Below are 21155 nucleotides of genomic sequence, written 5' to 3' on the forward strand. Positions count from 1 at the left end.
AGAGGGGTCCCAACACAGAGCCCTGAGGAACCTCAGAGGAGAGATGGTGGTGAAACAGGGAAACAAGAGGGGTCCCAAAACAGAGCCATGAGGAACCTCAGAGGAGAGATGGTGGTGAAACAGGGAAACAAGAGGGGTCCCAACACAGAGCCATGAGGAACCTCAGAGGAGAGATGGCGGTGAAACAGGGAAACAAGAGGGGTCCCAACACAGAGCCATGAGGAACCTCAGAGGAGAGATGGTGGTGAAACAGGGAAACAAGAGGGGTCCCAACACAGAGCCATGAGGAACCTCAGAGGAGAGATGGTGGTGAAACAGGGAAACATGAGGGGTCCCAACACAGAGCAATGAGGAACCTCAGAGGAGAGATGGTGGTGAAACAGGGAAACAAGAGGGGTCCCAACACAGAGCCATGAGGAACCTCAGAGGAGAGATGGTGGTGAAACAGGGAAACAAGAGGGGTCCCAACACAGAGCCCTGAGGAACCTCAGAGGAGCAATGGTGGTGAAACAGGGAAACATGAGGGGTCCCAAAACAGAGCCATGAGGAACCTCAGAGGAGCAATGGTGGTGAAACAGGGAAACATGAGGGGTCCCAACACAGAGCCATGAGGAACCTCAGAGGAGCAATGGTGGTGAAACAGGGAAACATGAGGGGTCCCAAAACAGAGCCACGAGGAACCTCAGAGGAGCAATGGTTGTGAAACAGGGAAACAAGAGGGGTCCCAACACAGAGCCATGAGGAACCTCAGAGGAGCAATGGTGGTGAAACAGGGAAACATGAGGGGTCCCAAAACAGAGCCACGAGGAACCTCAGAGGAGCAATGGTTGTGAAACAGGGAAACATGAGGGGTCCCAAAACAGAGCCATGAGGAACCTCAGAGGAGCAATGGTTGTGAAACAGGGAAACATGAGGGGTCCCAAAACAGAGCGCTGAAGAACCTAACAAGACATCTGAACTGTAAAGTGTTTTAGAAAGCAGCTGAGAGATTTAAAGGTCTCCTATTATACTCTTTTTAAGCATATATTATAGGTCTCAGATATATACAAATATATAAAAAACATGTCTCTGAAGTGTCCTGCTCCAAACCCCAAACAGACCCTTGTAGCCCCCCCCCCCCCCTCTCTTCCAGCTGTTACTAAAGAGCTGACTCTGGGTCAGTAGCTTCAGAGAGAGAGTAGATCTCATCAGGAGAACTCTCCCAGCAGAAACTCAGCTAAATGCTGCCGTGATGAAACTCCATATCATGTTCCAAACCACATGAAGGATTCTCTCTGAAACAGTATGGAGCTCAAACTCTTTCTCTCTCTCAGGTTTACCACAAGGTGACTTCCTTTTGATTTCCTGCTTCTTCACACATGCTCTCTCCAGTACAGGTTAGCTCTGAGTGTTAGCATGCTAATGTAAACACAGACCATATTACTTCCAGAACACGTCTCATTGTTTCTGACAGCAACGTTTCTGATTGGCCCGTGGGTGTAAAGCCCGCCCACATTTTAGTAATGTCGTCATGACGCAGAAAATCTGGATCAGCTCAATTGTTCCCCCGTTTTTAGAGATGTGGGTACGGAGGAAAAGAGAGAGGGGTTTATTTCCTGACACTTTGAGAGTCTCCTGACACACCGGGGACACACCGGGGGCACACCGGGGACACACCGGGGACACATGGTGATGTAGAAAAGACCTATAGGAGACCTTTAAGTAAAGTCACGTTGGGAGGTAGTCGGAGGTTGTTTGGTTTCATGGTTCAGTTCTGATGACTCACCGGTCCGAAGAGGGCGTCCTCCGCCTCGTAGGTGTAGTGATCCAGAGCCATGAAGTAGAACCCAGACTCCACCTGATCACAGCGCCGGCCGAACATGTGACCCCTGCACACACACTGACCGCTCACCTGGTCGCACCTTCTCACACACACACACACACACACACACACACACACACACACACACACACACACACACACACACACACACACACACACACCACACACACACACACACACACACACACACACACACACACACACACACACACACACACACACACACACACACACACACACACACATTACATTGACTTACATGCATTTCCTGGAGACTTAAACTAACCTTAACCATAACCAACACATGCCTAACCCTAACCCTTACCCTTAACCTTACCCCTCAGACCACAGAAGAAGAGCTGCAGCACCGAGGGTCCGCTGTGCAGTGTTAGTAACTGCAGTGTCTTTTACTCTATCGTATATATGATGATTGATGATTGTATATCTGATTATTGGCAGTGTGTATTCACAGCTTCATGTCCTGTAAAGCTTGTTTATTAAACATGTGGGTGGTGCACTCACTGGTTGTTGACGGCTCCTCCAAGATCACAGTCACATGGTCTGCAGCCGTCCATATCATTACTGAGACCCCAGTGTTCAGCCTGAAACACACACACACACACACACACACACACCTCAGATTGTATAGAAGTCTATGAGAAAATGTTCCCACTTCTCTCTTGATTACCTCAGATTGTATAGAAGTCTATGGGTTAGAATATTGAAATATTGAAATCATTTTCTCACCACACACTGGTCACAGTCTCGTCCAGTCACCAGACGTTTACAGAAGCAGTTTCCTGTTTCACTGTCGCAGGTATTTCCTCCAGCAAGTGTTCCCAAAGAGTTGCAGGTACACACTGAAACACAGTAATAATACACACTGAAACACAGTGATGATACACACTGAAACACAGTAATAATACACACTGAAACACAGTGATGATACACACTGAAACACAGTAATAATACACACTGAAACACAGTGATGATACACACTGAAACACAGTGATGATACACACTGAAACACAGTGAGGATACAGACTGAAACACAGTGATGATACAGACTGAAACACAGTGAGGATACACACTGAAACACAGTGATGATACACACTGAAACACAGTGATGATACACACTGATGATACACACTGATGATACACACTGATGATACACACTGAAACACAGTGATGATACACACTGAAACACAGTGATAATACACACTGAAACACAGTGATGATACACACTGATGATACACACTGAAACACAGTGATGATACACACTGAAACACAGTGAGGATACACACTGAAACACAGTAATGATACACACTGAAACACAGTGATGATACACACTGAAACACAGTGAGGATACACACTGAAACACAGTGATGATACACACTGAAACACAGTGAGGATACAGACTGAAACACAGTGATGATACACACTGAAACACAGTGATGATACACACTGAAACACAGTGATGATACAGACTGAAACACAGTGATGATACACACTGAAACACAGTGATGATACACACTGAAACATAGTGATGATACACACTGAAACACAGTGATGATACACACTGAAACACAGTGATGATACACACTGAAACACAGTGATGATACACACTGAAACACAGTGAGGATACACACTGAAACACAGTGAGGATACACACTGAAACACAGTGAGGATACAGACTGAAACACAGTGATGATACACACTGAAACACAGTGATGATACACACTGAAACACAGTAATGATACACACTGAAACACAGTAATGATACACACTGAAACACAGTGATGATACAGACTGAAACACAGTGATGATACACACTGAAACACAGTGATGATACACACTGAAACACAGTGATGATACACACTGATGATACACACTGAAACACAGTGATGATACACACTGAAACACAGTGATGATACACACTGAAACACAGTAATGATACACACTGAAACACAGTAATGATACACACTGAAACACAGTGATGATACAGACTGAAACACAGTGATGATACACACTGAAACACAGTGAGGATACACACTGAAACACAGTGATGATACACACTGAAACACAGTGAGGATACACACTGAAACACAGTGATGATACACACTGAAACACAGTGATGATACACACTGAAACACAGTGAGGATACAGACTGAAACACAGTGATGATACACACTGAAACACAGTGATGATACACACTGAAACACAGTGATGATACAGACTGAAACACAGTGATGATACACACTGAAACACAGTGATGATACACACTGAAACATAGTGATGATACACACTGAAACACAGTGATGATACACACTGAAACACAGTGATGATACACACTGAAACACAGTGATGATACACACTGAAACACAGTGAGGATACACACTGAAACACAGTGAGGATACACACTGAAACACAGTGAGGATACAGACTGAAACACAGTGATGATACACACTGAAACACAGTGATGATACACACTGAAACACAGTAATGATACACACTGAAACACAGTAATGATACACACTGAAACACAGTGATGATACAGACTGAAACACAGTGATGATACACACTGAAACACAGTGATGATACACACTGAAACACAGTGATGATACACACTGATGATACACACTGAAACACAGTGATGATACACACTGAAACACAGTGATGATACACACTGATGATACACACTGAAACACAGTGATGATACACACTGAAACACAGTGATGATACAGACTGAAACACAGTGATGATACAGACTGAAACACAGTGATGATACACACTGAAACACAGTGAGGATACAGACTGAAACACAGTGATGATACACACTGAAACACAGTGATGATACACACTGAAACACAGTGATGATACAGACTGAAACACAGTGATGATACACACTGAAACACAGTGATGATACACACTGAAACACAGTGATGATACACACTGAAACACAGTGAGGATACACACTGAAACACAGTGATGATACAGACTGAAACACAGTGATGATACACACTGATGATACACACTGAAACACAGTGATGATACAGACTGAAACACAGTGATGATACACACTGAAACACAGTGATGATACAGACTGAAACACAGTGAGGATACACACTGAAACACAGTGATGATACACACTGAAACACAGTGATGATACACACTGATGATACACACTGAAACACAGTGATGATACACACTGATGATACACACTGAAACACAGTGATGATACACACTGAAACACAGTGATGATACACACTGATGATACACACTGAAACACAGTGATGATACACACTGAAACACAGTGAGGATACACACTGAAACACAGTGATGATACACACTGAAACACAGTGATGATACAGACTGAAACACAGTGATGATACACACTGAAACACAGTGATGATACAGACTGAAACACAGTAATGATACACACTGAAACACAGTGATGATACACACTGAAACACAGTAATGATACACACTGAAACACAGTAATGATACACACTGAAACACAGTGATGATACACACTGAAACACAGTGATGATACACACTGAAACACAGTGATGATACACACTGATGATACACACTGAAACACAGTGATGATACACACTGAAACACAGTGATGATACACACTGATGATACACACTGAAACACAGTGATGATACACACTGAAACACAGTGATGATACACACTGAAACACAGTGATGATACACACTGAAACACAGTGATGATACACACTGAAACACAGTGATGATACACACTGAAACACAGTGATGATACACACTGAAACACAGTGAGGATACACACTGAAACACAGTGATGATACAGACTGAAACACAGTGATGATACACACTGAAACACAGTAATGATACACACTGAAACACAGTAATGATACACACTGAAACACAGTAATGATACACACTGAAACACAGTGATGATACACACTGATGATACACACTGAAACACAGTAATGATACACACTGAAACACAGTGATGATACACACTGAAACACAGTAATGATACACACTGAAACACAGTGATGATACACACTGAAACACAGTGAGGATACACACTGAAACACAGTGAGGATACAGACTGAAACACAGTGATGATACACACTGAAACACAGTGATGATACACACTGAAACACAGTGATGATACACACTGAAACACAGTGATGATACACACTGAAACACAGTGATGATACACACTGAAACACAGTGATGATACACACTGAAACACAGTGATGATACACACTGAAACACAGTAATGATACACACTGAAACACAGTGATGATACACACTGAAACACAGTGATGATACACACTGAAACACAGTGATGATACAGACTGAAACACAGTGATGATACACACTGAAACACAGTGATGATACAGACTGAAACACAGTGTCCGGCAGTGGCTCAGTCAGTAGGGGCTTGGACTGTGAGCTGTAGGGTCGCCGGTTCAAGTCCCCGACCAGACCTAAATATGGAGAGGTCCCAGTTCACCTCCTACCCTGCTGTGGTGCCCTTGAGCCAGGCACCGGACCCCCCCTTCCCCCCTCACTCCCATTGCTCCCTGGGCGCTGTACAATAGCTGCCCACTGCTCCTAGTGCTAGACTCCTGGTACTAGACTCCTGGTACTAGACTCCTGGTACTAGACTCCTAGTACTAGACTCCTGGTACTAGACTCCTAGTACTAGACTCCTGGTACTAGACTCCTGGTACTAGGATGGGTGAGAACAAATGTCACTGTGCGTGCTGTGTGCTCTGCATGTGAGACCATTAAAGAGGGTTTCATCCCTCCAAATCCATCAATTCTATCTATGATGATACACACTGAAACATAGTAATACTACAGTAATAATACACACTATACACAGTAATAGTCCTGAGACGTCTACCTGTGCACCCCTCCCTGCTCAGCCCGTGCGTGTTGTCTCGGCAGCGGTCGCAGCGCTCTCCCTCCACGTTCACTCGACAGCGACACTGACCAGAGATCAGCCCCAGACCAACGTCCGTCAGCGAATCACAGAGGCCGTCATTCAGGGAACCAATAGGATCACAGCTGCAGGCTACACGCACACACACGCACACACGCACACACACACACACACACACACACACACACACACACACACACACACACACACACACACAGTTAATAGGGTCATACTGTCAGTACAACGGCCTGTGGAAGAGGAAGTATGTACTCTGTGTGTAATCTGTGGACTCTGTGTACTCTCTGTGTACTCTGTGTACTCACGCTGGCAGATGTTGGGGTCCCGGACATCCTTCTCCAGATGTTGGTAGTAGAACGGTCTGCATCGCTCACAGCTGTTTCCTGCCGTGTTGTGTTGACACTCGTCACAGACCCCCCCGCTCACGTTTCCCGAAGCCACGAACACCACCTCGTCGAAGTGACAGGAGTCCGAATGCTGGTTACAGTTACACTCTGCAACACCACCGAAGAAGAGAGGACACTCAGAGACCAGTAGAGGGTGGTAGAGACAATTAGAGACCAGTAGAGACCAGTAGAGAGCAATAGAGACCAGTAGAGAGCAGTAGAGAGCAGTAGAGAGCAATAGAGAGCAGTAGAGACCAGTAGAGAGCAGTAGAGACCAGTAGAGAGCAGTAGAGACCAGTAGAGACCAGTAGAGAGCAGTAGAGACCAGTAGAGACCAGTAGAGACCAGTAGAGACCTGTAGAGACCAGTAGAGACCAGTAGAGAGCAGTAGAGAGCAGTAGAGAGCAGTAGAGACCAGTAGAGACCAGTAGAGATCAGTAGAGACCAGTAGAGACCAGTAGAGAGCAGTAGAGACCAGTAGAGTCCAGTAGAGATCAGTAGAGTCCATTAGAGATCAGTAGAGACCAGTAGAGACCAGTAGAGACCAGTAGAGACCAGTAAAGGGCAGTAGAGAGCAGTAGAGATAAGTAGAGATAAGTAGAGACCAGTAGAGACCAGTAGAGACCAGTAGAGACCAGTAGAGACCAGTAGAGAGCAGTAGAGTCCAGTAGAGATCAGTAGAGTCCAGTAGAGACCAGTAGAGATCAGTAGAGATCAGTAGAGATCAGTAGAGACCAGTAGAGACCAGTAGAGAGCAGTAGAGATAAGTAGAGAGCAGTAGAGACCAGTAGAGACCAGTAGAGAGCAGTAGAGACCAGTAGAGAGCAGTAGAGAGCAGTAGAGACCAGTAGAGACCAGAAGAGACCAGTAGAGACCAGTAGAGACCAGTAGAGACCAGTAGAGACCAGTAGAGAGCAGTAGAGATCAGTAGAGACCAGTAGAGACCAGTAGAGAGCAGTAGAGAGCAGTAGAGATCAGTAGAGAGCAGTAGAGACCAGTAGAGATCAGTAGAGAGCAGTAGAGACCAGTAGAGACCAGTAGAGACCAGTAGAGAGCAGTAGAGATCAGTAGAGACCAGTAGAGACCAGTAGAGAGCAGTAGAGACCAGTAGAGACCAGTAGAGAGCAGTAGAGAGCAGTAGAGATCAGTAGAGATCAGTAGAGACCAGTAGAGACCAGTAGAGACCAGTAGAGACCAGTAGAGACCAGTAGAGAGCAGTAGAGATCAGTAGAGACCAGTAGAGAATGAAGAGGATCTGATGGACTCACTCTTGCAGGCGTTGGTGTTTCGGCCCTCAGCAGGTCTCCAGGGAAGGTCGTGGTAGAAGTCATGACACCGCTCACAGTTCAGACCTTTGGTGTTGTGGTTGCACATGCAGTGTCCATGAACCTGAACACAAAGCACCGTCAAGTCTCACAACATAAAAAACTATTCATAAATCAGATTGAGTTTGTTTGATTTGTTGTTTCCTTTGATGCTTGCCCCCAATCAGACTTGAAGAAAGAGTACCATCTCATCTGCGTAGAGTTTGAGTTTGTTTGATGTATTTCTGAGCTTGTTGTTTATTGAAAGTTTAACAGTGGGTGAGATTTCAGGGTACTGTTGGACTTTCTCTGAGAGTCAGGGTACTGTTGGACTTTCTCTGAGAGTCAGGGTACTGTTGGACTTTCTTTGAGGGTCAGGGTACTGTTGGACTTTCTCTGAGAGTCAGGGTACTGTTGGACTTTCTTTGAGGGTCAGGGTACTGTTGGACGTTCTTTGAGGGTCAGGGTACTGTTGGACTTTCTCTGAGGGTCAGGGTACTGTTGGACTTTCTTTGAGGGTCAGGGTACTGTTGGACTTTCTCTGAGAGTCAGGGTACTGTTGGACTTTCTTTGAGGGTCAGGGTACTGTTGGACGTTCTTTGAGGGTCAGGGTACTGTTGGACTTTCTCTGAGGGTCAGGGTACTGTTGGACTTTCTCTGAGGGTCAGGGTACTGTTGGACTTTCTCTGAGGGTCAGGGTACTGTTGGACTTTCTTTGAGGGTCAGGGTACTGTTGGACGTTCTTTGAGGGTCAGGGTACTGTTGGACTTTCTCTGAGAGTCAGGGTACTGTTGGACGTTCTTTGAGGGTCAGGGTACTGTTGGACTTTCTTTGAGGGTCAGGGTACTGTTGGACGTTCTTTGAGGGTCAGGGTACTGTTGGACTTTCTCTGAGGGTCAGGGTACTGTTGGACTTTCTTTGAGGGTCAGGGTACTGTTGGACTTTCTCTGAGGGTCAGGGTACTGTTGGACTTTCTTTGAGGGTCAGGGTACTGTTGGACTTTCTTTGAGGGTCAGGGTACTGTTGGACTTTCTTTGAGGGTCAGGGTACTGTTGGACTTTCTTTGAGGGTACTGTTGGACTCCATTTGAGGGTCAGGATGTGGACGTGGTTTTACTCACCATGCCTTCGCTGGTCTGGCGGTCTCTCTCCACGGGCGCGCACTCAGAGGCGTGTCCGTAGCAGAAGCAGTTTCCTCGCACCACCATGTCGAAGATGGCGTAGTAGTACTTCTCCTTGATCTCGACCCGGGAGTCCAGCAGGTTGTCCCCCAGCGTGTGCAGTCTGGTGAACTTCACCCGCAGGTTGGTGATCTTCAACATGTCTGAGCACAAGACAACAGGTCACTGACGGACAACTGATCAACAATAAACAGTAGTTAAAAACAATGTGAACAGTGAAGAGACCTACTCTGGATTCTGGGGCTGTAGGGGTCTTCGATCCTGAACACCGGGTCCAGGACTCTGAAGATCACCTGCATTAAAGGGACATTTCATCAATGGAAGAAGTGGCCTTTGACCTGGCTCTCCTCTTTAGTACGATACGATAGGATAATACTTTACTGGTCAGATCCAGTCTGAAATGCTCCTTGCATCCCAGCAGCTCCATGTGTAACATCAACAGACAAACATGTAACATCACAGCAGCTCCATGTGTAACATCAACAGACAAACATGTAACATCCCAGCAGCTCCATGTGTAACATCAACAGACAAACATGTAACATCACAGCAGCTCCATGTGTAACATCAACAGACAAACATGTAACATCACAGCAGCTCCATGTGTAACATCAACAGACACACATGTAACATCACAGCAGCTCCATGTGTAACATCAACAGACAAACATGTAACATAACAGCAGGATCAGAGAGAGCTGCTCAAAGAGCCTTCAGCGTGATCTGATCTGAAGCTCTGTGTTCACTGAGTGGCACAAAGGATGCTTCAGGCGGACTTTATTGAATGGCGGGACCCTGAATCTCCCATTAGATTAGATTACTATGGGGACATGAAGACAGTACCTCTCCCTCGGTGGACGGCTCGATGTCGGAGTAACGCGAGTCACAGATGATGTCATCGACCTTCTGCATGGGCCCCTGGGAGACGGACGGGAACGCACTCTCACAGTCGTAGGCGAAGTATCGATAAACCTGCCACGTCTTCCCGAAGTCCGACGAGCGCTCGATCAACATGGCAGCGGGTCGGAACGTCTGAGGGGAAAATACACTTAAATATCATGTAAACACTTAACCTGATATCATGAGAAGCACTTAACCTGATATCATGAGAAACACTTAACCTGATATCATGAGAAACACTTAACCTGATATCATGAGAAACACTTAACCTGATATCATGAGAAGCACTTAACCTAATATCATGAGAAACACTTAACCTGATATCACGAGAAACACTTTAACACTTAACCTAATATCATGAGAAACACTTAACCTGATATCATGAGAATCACTTCAACACTTAAAGGTAGGGTAGGTAAGTTTGAGAAACCGGCTGGAGATACACTTGTTGTTATATTCCATGGAATGCTCTTAACATCCTGATAGCAATGAATATCTGAAGTGCTTTGACAAAAAATCCATTAAAAAAATATCATCTGTGGAAGCTGTAGTACTGTGAAAAGCACAACCAATCATCTGAGCCGGCCCGGCTAAAATAACTGGATGGCCTACCTGCCTGTCAGCCTTCCATCGGGGCACAAACTTATCTCGTGCCCTCATTGGTCATGTGCGCGTTCGTGTGTGTTGGAGGAGGGGCTCTGTAAGGAAGTGGCAGATTTTCTCCGGTTGTGTATTTTCAAATTATAGCGATCTCGAGCCGGTTTCTCAAACTTACCTACCTTTAACCTAATATCATGAGAAACACTTAACCTGATATCATGAGAAACACTAACACTTAACCTAATATCATGAGAAACTCTTAACCTAATATCATGAGAAACTCTTAACCTGATATCATGAGAAACACTTTAACACTTAACCTAATATCATGAGAAACACTTAAGTTATTATTATATATTTGTGTGTTCATGTCAGTTGTTGATGCCAGTAACCAGAGAACTGACGGTCCCTGTGGGGTCTGGCTTGAAGGTCATGATGAGGTGTGTGTAGTGTGTGTGTAGACCCACCTTTAAGGTCATGATGAGGTGTGTGTAGTGTGTGTGTAGACTCACCTTGAAGGTCATGATAAGGTGTGTGAAGTGAAACTCCGCCTCCAGGTTCAGCTGGATGGTGACGTTCTCCAGACCTGCAGATAGCATCACGGTCACCAACAAACTACAGACAAACTGTGACAACAAACCCCCCCGACTGTGTGAGAATGTATGAATGTGTGAATGTATGAATGTGTGAATGTATGAATGTGTGAATGTATGAATGCAGACCCGGCGCCAGAACAAATCTACAGAGAGGGCATATGAGGGAGGGCAAACCGGCATGTGCCGCGGCCACTATCGGCGCCAGAGATTTCTTTTGGAGGTGCTGTGGGGTAGCTTGACGTTTCATAGAGGGTGCTCAAACATGTAGGGTTTCCCATTAAGGTACCGGGCGCTACAGTGGAATGTTCTACTGCAACACTCCCCAAAGCACATACACAGTGCACCACAGACTCGTAGTCTTAAAGTTCACAGTTTATTTATAATTACAAAAATAAAAATAATTTTTTTTTTATAAATAAAATAAAACATGTTTATTGGGGGAGGGCAGGAATGTCAAATGGGAGGGCCCTCCCTGGCCCTCCCACGGCGCCGGGTCTGTATGAATGTATGAATGTGTGAATGTATGAATGTGTGAATGTATGAATGTGTGAATGTGTGTGAATGTATGAATGTGTGTGAATGTATGAATGTATGAATGTGTGTGAATGTATGAATGTGTGTGAATGTGTGAATGTATGAATGTGTGAATGTGTGTGAATGTGTGAATGTGTGATGGACGGTGTATGAATGTGTGTGAATGTGTGTGGCCATGTGTCTGTTGCATGTGTGAATGTCTGCATGTGTGCTGTCCTGTAGTGCTGTGTGTGCCTGTGTGTGCCTGTGTTGCCTGTGTGTGCCTGTGTGCTGCCTTGTGTGCCTGTGTGCCTGTCTGCTGTGTGCCAGGTGCCTGTCTCCTGTCTGCCTGTGTGCTGTGTGTGCCTGTGTGTGCCTGTGTGCCTGTCCTGCCGTGTGCCTGTCTGCCGTGTGTGCCTGTGTGTGCCTGTGTGTGCCTTGTGTGCCTGCTGCCTGTGTGTGCCTGTCTGCCTGTGTGTGCCTGTCTGCTGTCTGCCTGTGTGTGCCTGTCTGCCTGTGTGTGCCTGTGTGCGCCTGTGTGCCTGTCTGCCTGTGTGTGCCTGTCTGCCTGTGTGTGCCTGTGTGTGCCTGTCTGCCTGTGTGTTCCTGTCCCTGTGTGTTCCTGTCTCTGTGTGTTCCTGTCTCTGTGTGTTCCTGTCCCTGTGTGTTCCTGTCTCTGTCCCTGTGTGCTCCTGTCTGCCTGTGTGTTCCTGTCCTGTCCCTGTGTGTTCCTGTCTCTGTGTGTTCCTGTCTGCCTTGTGTTGCCTGTCTGCCTGTGTGTGCCTGTCTGCCTGTGTGCCTGTCTGCCTGTGATGTGCCTGTCTGCCTAGTGGGTGCCTGTCTGCCTGTGTGTGCCTGTCTGCCTGTGTGTGCCTGTCTGCCTGTGTGTGCCTGTGTGCCTGTGTGTGCCTGTCTGCCTGTCTGCCTGTGTGTGCCTGTCTGCTGTGGTGTGCCTGTCCTGCCTGTCTGCCTGTGTGCCTGTCTGCCTGTGTGTGCCTGTGTGCCTGTGCTGTGCCTGTCTTGCCTGTGGTGTGCCTGTCTGCCTGTTCCTGTGGTGCCTGTCTCGACTGTCTGCCTGTGTGTGCCTGTCTGCCTGTGTGTGCCTGTGTGCCTGTCCTGCCTGTCTGCCTGTGTGCCTGTGTGCCTTGGGTGCCTGGTGCCTGCTGCCTGTCTGCCTGTGTGTGCCTGTGTGCCCTGTCTGCCTGTGTGTGCCTGTGTGCCTGTCTGCATGTGTGTGCCTGTGTCGTGCCTGTCTGCCTGTGTGTGCCTGTCTGCCTGTCTGCCTGTGTGTGCCTGTGTGTGCCTGTCTGCCTGTGTGTGCCTGCGTGTGCCTGCCTGTGTGTGCCTGTTCCTGTCTGCCTGTGTGTGCCTGTGTGCCTGTCTGCCTGTCTGCCTGTGTTGTGCCTGTGTGCCTGTTGCCTGTGTGTGCCTGTGTGCCTGTCGCTGTGTGTGCCTGTGTGTGCCTGTCGCCTGTCTGCCCGTGTGCCTGTCTGCCTGGTGTGTGCCTGTGTGCCTGTCTGCCTGTGTGCCTGTCTGCCTGTGTGCCTGTCTGCCTGTCTGCCTGTGTGCCTGTCTGCCTGTGTGTGCCTGCTGTGCCTGTGCCTGTGTCTGCCTGTGTGCCTGCGCCTGTGTGTGCCTGTCTGCCTGTGTGCCTGTGTGCCTGTCTGCCTGTGTGCCTGTCTGCCTGTTGTGTGTGCCTGTCTGCCTGTGTGCCTGTCTGCCTGTCTGCCGTGTGCCTGTCTGCGTCCTGCCTGTGTGCCTGTCTGCCTTGTGCTGTCTGCCTTCTGCCTGTGTGCCTGTTGCCTGGTGTGGGCCTGTGTGCCTGTCTGCCTGTGTGCCTGTCTGCCTGTGTGTGCCTGTGTGCCTGTCTGCCTGTTGTGCCTGTGTGCCTGTCTGCCTTGTGCCTGTCTGCCTGTGTGCCTGTCCTGCCTGTGTGTGCCTGTCTGCCTGTCTGCCTGTGTGCCTGTCTGCCTGTGTGTGCATGGGTGTGCATGGGTGCCATGCCTCGTCGTCTGTCAAGCATCTTTGGCTACCTCCCCCCCAGCCCTCCCCCTCCCCTCAGGTACCCCCCCCCCCCTCAGGTATCCCCCTCCCCTCAGATATCCCCCTCCCCTCAGGTATCCCCCTCCCCTCAGGTATCCCCTCCCCTCAGGTATCCCCCTCCCTCAGGTATCCCCCTCCCCTCAGGTATCCCCCTCCCCTCAGGTATCCCCCCTCCCTCAGGTATCCCCCTCCCTCAGGTATCCCCCCCCCCTCAGGTATCCCCCTCCCCTCAGGTATCCCCCTCCCTCAGGTATCCCCCCCCCCTCAGGTATCCCCCTCCCCTCAGGTATCCCCCCCCCTCAGGTATCCCCCTCCCTCAGGTATCCCCCTCCCCTCAGGTATCCCCCTCCCCTCAGGTATCCCCCCCCCTCAGGTATCCCCCTCCCTCAGGTATCCCCCCCCCTCAGGTATCCCCCCCCCTCAGGTATCCCCCCCCCCTCAGGTATCCCCCCCCCTCAGGTATCCCCCCCCCTCACCGTTCTCAGACTGCCACCAGGTCTTCAGTCTGTTATTAAAGGTCGTCACCAGGTTCTCCACTCGATGGCCGCTGCTCTGTCCTGTCAGCTGGTCGTAGAGAGACTGAGAGTCACACAGGAAGCACTTCTTCTCCTCCTGGGGGGGGGGCATAGGGAGGGGGGGGGCGAGAGGGAGGGGGAGAGGGAGGGAGGGAGAGAGGGGGAGAGGGGAGGGAGGGAGAGGGAGAGAGAGAGGGGGAGGGGAAGATAAAGGGGGGAGATAAAGGGTTAATGAAGGAATTCCTCAGATTCCTTTCTGGTCTCAGAAACACATCCAACAGAAAACTGAAAAACAACCGGCGGCAGACCTCAAGAAAACTTTATTTAAACACTGCAGTGACGCTGATGAAGTCAAAACTTTATTTAAACACTGCAGTGACGCTGATGAAGTCAAAACTTTATTTAAACACTGCAGTGACGCTGATGAAGTCAAAACTTTATTTAAACACTGCAGTGACGCTGATGAAGTCAAAACTTTATTTAAACACTGCAGTGACGCTGATGAAGTCAAAACTTTATTTAACCACCTGAACCCTGTGAAGAACATCCATAAACATTCATCTGTTTGCATCTTGCTAATTACTTATCTATACCTCATATTCCATGTACTTGTATACAGACTCTTCTCTATACCTCATATTCCATGTACTTGTATACAGACTCTTCTCTATACCTCATATTCCATGTACTTGTATACAGACTCTTCTCTATACCTCATATTCCATGTACTTGTATACAGACTCTTCTCTATACCTCATATTCCATGTACTTGTATACAGACTCTTCTCTATACCTCATATTCCATGTACTTGTATACAGACTCTTCTCTATACCTCATATTCCATGTACTTGTATACAGACTCTTCTCTATACCTCATATTCCATGTACTTGTATACAGACTCTTCTCTATATCTCATATTCCATGTACTTGTATACAGACTCTTCTCTATATCTCATATTCCATGTACTTGTATACAGACTCTTCTCTATACCTCATATTCCATGTACTTGTATACAGACTCTTCTCTATACCTCATATTCAATGTACTTGTATACAGACTCTTCTCTATACCTCATATTCCATGTACTTGTATACAGACTCTTCTCTATATCTCATATTCCATGTACTTGTATACAGACTCTTCTCTATATCTCATATTCCATGTACTTGTATACACTCTTCTCTATATCTCATATTCCATGTACTTGTATACAGACTCTTCTCTATATCTCATATTCCATGTACTTGTATACAGACTCTTCTCTATATCTCATATTCCATGTACTTGTATACAGACTCTTCTCTATATCTCATATTCCATGTACTTGTATACAGACTCTTCTCTATATCTCATATTCCATGTACTTGTATACAGACTCTTCTCTATATCTCATATTCCATGTACTTGTATACAGACTCTTCTCTATATCTCATATTCCATGTACTTGTATACAGACTCTTCTCTATACCTCATATTCCATGTACTTGTATACAGACTCTTCTCTATACCTCATATTCCATGTACTTGTATACAGACTCTTCTCTATACCTCATATTCCATGTACTTGTATACAGACTCTTCTCTATATCTCATATTCCATGTACTTGTATACAGACTCTTCTCTATATCTCATATTCCATGTACTTGTATACAGACTCTTCTCTATATCTCATATTCCATGTACTTGTATACAGACTCTTCTCTATATCTCATATTCCATGTACTTGTATACAGACTCTTCTCTATATCTCATATTCCATGTACTTGTATACAGACTCTTCTCTATACCTCATATTCCATGTACTTGTATACAGACTCTTCTCTATACCTCATATTCCATGTACTTGTATACAGACTCTTCTCTATACCTCATATTCCATGTACTTGTATACAGACTCTTCTCTATATCTCATATTCCATGTACTTGTATACAGACTCTTCTCTATATCTCATATTCCATGTACTTGTATACAGACTCTTCTCTATATCTCATATTCCATGTACTTGTATACAGACTCTTCTCTATATCTCATATTCCATGTACTTGTATACAGACTCTTCTCTATACCTCATATTCCATGTACTTGTATACAGACTCTTCTCTATACCTCATATTCCATGTACTTGTATACAGACTCTTCTCTATACCTCATATTCCATGTACTTGTATACAGACTCTTCTCTATACCTCATATTCCATGTACTTGTATACAGACTCTTCTCTATACCTCATATTCAATGTACTTGTATACACTCTTCTCTATATCTCATATTCCATGTACTTGTATACAGACTCTTCTCTATACCTCATATTCCATGTACTTGTATACAGACTCTTCTCTATACCTCATATTCCATGTACTTGTATACAGACTCTTCTCTATACCTCATATTCCATGTACTTGTATACAGACTCTTCTCTATATCTCATATTCCATGTACTTGTATACAGACTCTTCTCTATATCTCATATTCCATGTACTTGTATACACTCTTCTCTATATCTCATATTCCATGTACTTGTATACAGACTCTTCTCTATATCTCATATTCCATGTACTTGTATACAGACTCTTCTCTATATCTCATATTCCATGTACTTGTATACAGACACTTCTCTATATCTCATATTCCATGTACTTGTATACAGACTCTTCTCTATATCTCATATTCCATGTACTTGTATACAGACTCTTCTCTATATCTCATATTCCATGTACTTGTATACAGACTCTTCTCTATATCTCATATTCCATTTACTTGTATACAGACTCTTCTCTATATCTCATATTCCATGTACTTGTATACAGACTCTTCTCTATATCTCATATTCCATGTACTTGTATACAGACTCTTCTCTATATCTCATATTCCATGTACTTGTATACAGACTCTTCTCTATATCTCATATTCCATGTACTTGTATACAGACTCTTCTCTATATCTCATATTCCATGTACTTGTATACAGACTCTTCTCTATACCTCATATTCCATGTACTTGTATACAGACTCTTCTGGCACTATTTCTATTTTATTTGTATTCTCTTGCACATGATGATAAAGCCTTGAATCTTTCTGCCCTCAGCGACGCACTGAGCGCGCTCAGTAGGTCTCCTCTCTGATTGGACGCTCACTCTGTCCTTTGAAGAAACATCTGGACCAACATCCTTATAAGGAGATCCTCACACAGGAAGTACCCCAGACACTCTCTCTGTGTGTGTGTGTGTGTGTGTGTGTGTGTGTGTGTGTGTGTGTGTGTGTGTGTGTGTGTGTGTGTGTGTGTGTGTGTGTGTGTGTGTGTGTGTGTGTGTGTGTGTGTGTGTGTGTGTGTGTGTGTTATATAGAGCTCTGTTACTCCTCTGACAGCACCAGGGACACTTTATTAATATACAAAGGTGATGTGATATGATAAATAGCAGTATTTAGATATGATAATATAGCAGTATTTAGATATGATAATATAGCAGTATTTAGATATGATAATATAGCAGTATTTAGATATGATAAATAGCAGTATTTAGATATGATAATATAGCAGTATTTAGATATGATAATATAGCAGTATTTAGATATGATAAATAGCAGTAGATATGATATAGTAGTCTTGTTACCTGCAGGTGGCTCACGATGCAGAACGGTTCGGGGCGGGTCAGTCCACAGGTGGAGGTGGACGACAGTTGGTGGGCTCGGCCAATCAGAAGGTCTCCTGTTGCCGGGTAACAGCTGCCCTCTGTGCACACGTCACTGAGCTCCGGGAGGTCCTCCTGCCACCCCCCCTCCTGAGCACAGGTGAACACCTGCAGAGCTGAGGGAGCACGCTCTTATTGTGAAAGTCTTCATAACACACAGGTAATCAGAGGCTCTTATTGTGAAAGTCTTCATAACACACAGCTAATCAGAGGCTCTTATTGTGAAAGTCTTCATAACACACAGGTAATCAGAGGCTCTTATTGTGAAAGTCTTCATAACACACAGCTAATCAGGCCTTGAAAGTCTTCATAACACACAGGTAATCAGAGGCTCTTATTGTGAAAGTCTTCATAACACACAGGTAATCAGAGGCTCTTATTGTGAAAGTCTTCATAACACACAGGTAATCAGAGGCTCTTATTGTGAAAGTCTTCATAACACACAGCTAATCAGAGGCTCTTATTGTGAAAGTCTTCATAACACACAGGTAATCAGAGGCTCTTATTGTGAAAGTCTTCATAACACACAGGTAATCAGAGGCTCTTATTGTGAAAGTCTTCATAACACACAGCTAATCAGAGGCTCTTATTGTGAAAGTCTTCATAACACACGTAATCAGAAGCTCTTATTGTGAAGGGCTTTGATACAGATCAGACACTGTTGTGTTTTAATCATTGTCTTTGAACTCATCACACACACACACACAGACCACACACGCACACACACAAACACAAACACGCGCACACACACACACACACACACACACACACAAACACACACACACACACACACACACACACACAGACACACACACACACACAGAGACACACACACTCTGCTCTGCTCAGTGATAACGGTTTGTTTAACTCGTCCTGCTGCTCTGAAGTTACTGATATATAATGAGTTATATCTGTCTGAGTCCGCTGTGTGTGTGTGCGCGTGTGTGCGCGTGTGTGTGCGTGTGCGCGCGTGTCTGTCTGTCTGTCTGTCTGTCTGTCTGTCTGTCTGTCTGTCTGTCCGTCAAACATTCCTCTCGTTAACAGTGTAAAACAGTCCCTGAAACTCACCGAGCAGAACCGCGACCCGAATCATCCTCAGAGCTGCAGAGAAATCCTTTAAAACCAGACCGATCCGGACCTGGAGAAAACCTTTAGAACCAGACCAACCTGGACCTGGACCCGGAGAAAACCTTTAGAACCAGACCAATCTGGACCTGGACCCGGAGAAAACCTTTAGAACCAGACTAAACTGCAGCCGGAGAAAACCTTTGAGAGGACCTGAGAGCTGAGAGAGCTGCTGAACACTGACCCCCTCCCGGACTGAAGACCCTCAGATCAACTCTCAGGACTAACTTTCACAATAAAAGTTTCGGCTCCTCCTCAGATTCAGGACGAACTTTCAAAATAAAAGCGTGTGAAATGCTTTCTTGTGAAAGTGAGATGAGATCAGATGAACTTGATTCAGGGGTTTATAGCAGAGTGGAAAACAGCATTCACACAAGGTCAATCAAGATATAACATTTACATAATGATAGAAAAATAGAAAGTAATACGATGATAAACTGTTGAAACAAGATATCACAATAGCCTACTCACGTTTACTAGTATTTACATTCTCTGCTGCTTAGTATTGATATATATATATATACATATGACAGTTTGACCATGCATTATTATATATATATGTATGTATTGTTGTTATTATAATGTATTACCTGTTAGTCTTAGGGTCTAAGGAACCCTCTGATGTTCCTCTGGTTCCACCAATCACAGCTCAGCACCCAGAGACCATCACAGTCAGAGGCTTTTATTCTGAAACATCCTCACATGACTTCCTGTCTCAGTGTGTTCATATATATTAATATTCATTAAAATGAAGGTACAATGAGTGACACTGAAATGTTGTCAGGAAGGAGGGATCAGTGGACCAGCTGACCTGTAGCACCTGACTGGAGGACTCTCACTGAAGGGCCTTTGTACAATTATTCTAATCAAGCATCACTTGTTCTCACACCTTTGTATTTTTCTGTTTTCTTTGAACCAGGAACACTTAAAGGTGGGGTAGGTAAGTTTGAGAAACCGGCTGGAGATCGCTAGAATTTGAAAATACACAACCGGAGAAAATCTGCCACTTCCTCACAGAGCCTCCAACACACAAGAACGCGGGCCGGCTCAGATGATTGGTCGTGCTTTTTACAGTACTACAGCTTCCACAGATGACATTTATTTATGGTTTCATGTCAAAGCACTTCAGATATTCATTGCTATCGGGATGTTAAGAGCATTCCATGGAATATAACAACAAGTGTATCTCACGCCGGTTTCTCAAACTTACCTACCCCACCTTTAACTACTGACTTAACTACTGACTTAACTATTAACTTAACTACTGACTTAACTACTGACTTAACTACTAACTTAACTACTGACTTAACTACTGACTTAACTACTAACTTAACGACTAACTTAACTAACACTAACTGAACCAACGTGTTCTGTAGCCTGGCCTTCCTCCTTCTGTATGCTGTACCATGAGAGCTGTGTGCCATGTATGTTCATTAATAACAACTTTCATTTATTTTACACAGACCTTAAATTCAGTGGATTCCTCCACACACACACACACACACACACACAC

The 21155-nt window shown here is 45.3% G+C and overlaps 1 protein-coding gene across 1 annotated transcript in view; it reads right to left on the reverse strand.

Annotated features, from left to right (window-relative positions):
• LOC117469673 (laminin subunit beta-1-like) overlaps window positions 1–19827 on the reverse strand; it is a gene marked incomplete at its 3' end in the record, with an annotated part of 28873 nt that extends 9046 nt beyond the window's left edge. Inside the window, 13 exon segments of the mRNA XM_034114135.1 lie at window positions 1766–1901; window positions 2345–2424; window positions 2570–2682; window positions 6731–6901; window positions 7093–7281; window positions 8442–8562; window positions 9598–9800; window positions 9887–9950; window positions 10500–10688; window positions 11669–11742; window positions 14785–14920; window positions 18440–18633; window positions 19586–19827. Coding sequence (XP_033970026.1) covers window positions 1766–1901; window positions 2345–2424; window positions 2570–2682; window positions 6731–6901; window positions 7093–7281; window positions 8442–8562; window positions 9598–9800; window positions 9887–9950; window positions 10500–10688; window positions 11669–11742; window positions 14785–14920; window positions 18440–18633; window positions 19586–19610 — 1695 coding nt within the window.
• Window positions 19828–21155: the final 1328 nt, after the last annotated feature.

The sequence above is a fragment of the Trematomus bernacchii genome, unplaced genomic scaffold (assembly GCF_902827165.1).
Source record: "Trematomus bernacchii unplaced genomic scaffold, fTreBer1.1, whole genome shotgun sequence".
NCBI lineage: Eukaryota > Metazoa > Chordata > Actinopteri > Perciformes > Nototheniidae > Trematomus > Trematomus bernacchii.